Source organism: Nothoprocta perdicaria, unplaced genomic scaffold (genome assembly GCF_003342845.1).
Source record: "Nothoprocta perdicaria isolate Ctin4 unplaced genomic scaffold, notPer1 scaffold_15, whole genome shotgun sequence".
NCBI lineage: Eukaryota > Metazoa > Chordata > Aves > Tinamiformes > Tinamidae > Nothoprocta > Nothoprocta perdicaria.
Window position 1 is genome coordinate 3,350,597 of NW_020454649.1, and position 952 is coordinate 3,351,548.

Here is a 952-nt window from a genome sequence, read left to right on the forward strand (position 1 = left end):
CCTGCGGCACTGCTCCGCTCTAGCCTGGAGAGCTAAAATGGCAGCTGGGCTCAGCGTGGGGCTGCAGCTTAGCACACCCTTGGGCCTTGGGCCAGGTCTTGCCTGGTAGGCTTAGCCTTGGTACAGGCAGGGGATTTTAGGGAGGCGAGGACCCTCAGAGCTGGAATTTCACTGCTGTGGAGTTCTTGGGGTGCCTTCTTGGTGGGTGCGGGTGTGCTGCAGGACATCCCCCCAGCCTGGCGGCACAGCAGTGAAGGTCAGGGAAGTGAAAGACTTCCAAGATGGATTTCGTTGGATTTCTGCTTGTCCGTGAGGGCTGGGCCAGCGGCCGGCTCCGCTTCAGCGGCCTCCAGAGCAGGGAGGGCTTCCTAGCGCTGCCGGAGCGAGGCGCCCGGCGTCTCCCGAGGAGGAAGCGCCAGCAGGACCCATCTTGGCTGAGGCAGGGGCACCAGCCTCCAGGCTCCCATGACCCAGGGTCTGTATTTCTGTATTTTCGACTGTGCCAGTCCGCAGAACAAGAACTCCCCCAGTGTCTTCTGCCGTGTCTCACAGCACTAGGGTTGTACGGAGACGGAAAGGAGAGCCTGAACGCCTCAACTTGTGCTCTGTTTGTGCAGTGCTGCTGCCGAGCGGACGGAGCTCGCGGCGGGCCAGGGAGCTCTGCCTTCAGCAACACGTTTTCCTGCCTTGTGTCCACCAGGCCGTGTTCCCCTCGGCTGGCAGTTCCAGTCTTTCTTCAGGGGAATCTGAGCCAAAAATATTCCCAGGAACGAGACTGCGCTGAGTTTGCGTTTGAAACTCGCCAGCCCCGGCACGGCGGGTACGGGCCGCCTCTCTCGGGCCTAGAGGGAGGCGAGAAGGCGCGGGGCCCCGCCGCCGCCATGGCGCGCGCGGCTGCGGCGCCTCTGCCCTCACGGCCGCGCCGCCCTTCCCGCGCGGCGCCCCCTGGCGC

At 64.4% G+C, this 952-nt stretch overlaps 1 protein-coding gene across 1 annotated transcript in view; it reads left to right on the top strand.

The window, feature by feature from the left end:
- The first annotated feature begins 281 nt into the window (after positions 1–281).
- The window catches only part of LOC112943562 (golgin subfamily B member 1-like), a 42,218-nt gene continuing 41,547 nt past the window's right edge, over positions 282–952 (top strand). The window contains exon 1 of the mRNA XM_026034774.1: positions 282–820. Coding sequence (XP_025890559.1) covers positions 282–820 — 539 coding nt within the window. The remainder of the gene's footprint in view (positions 821–952) is intronic.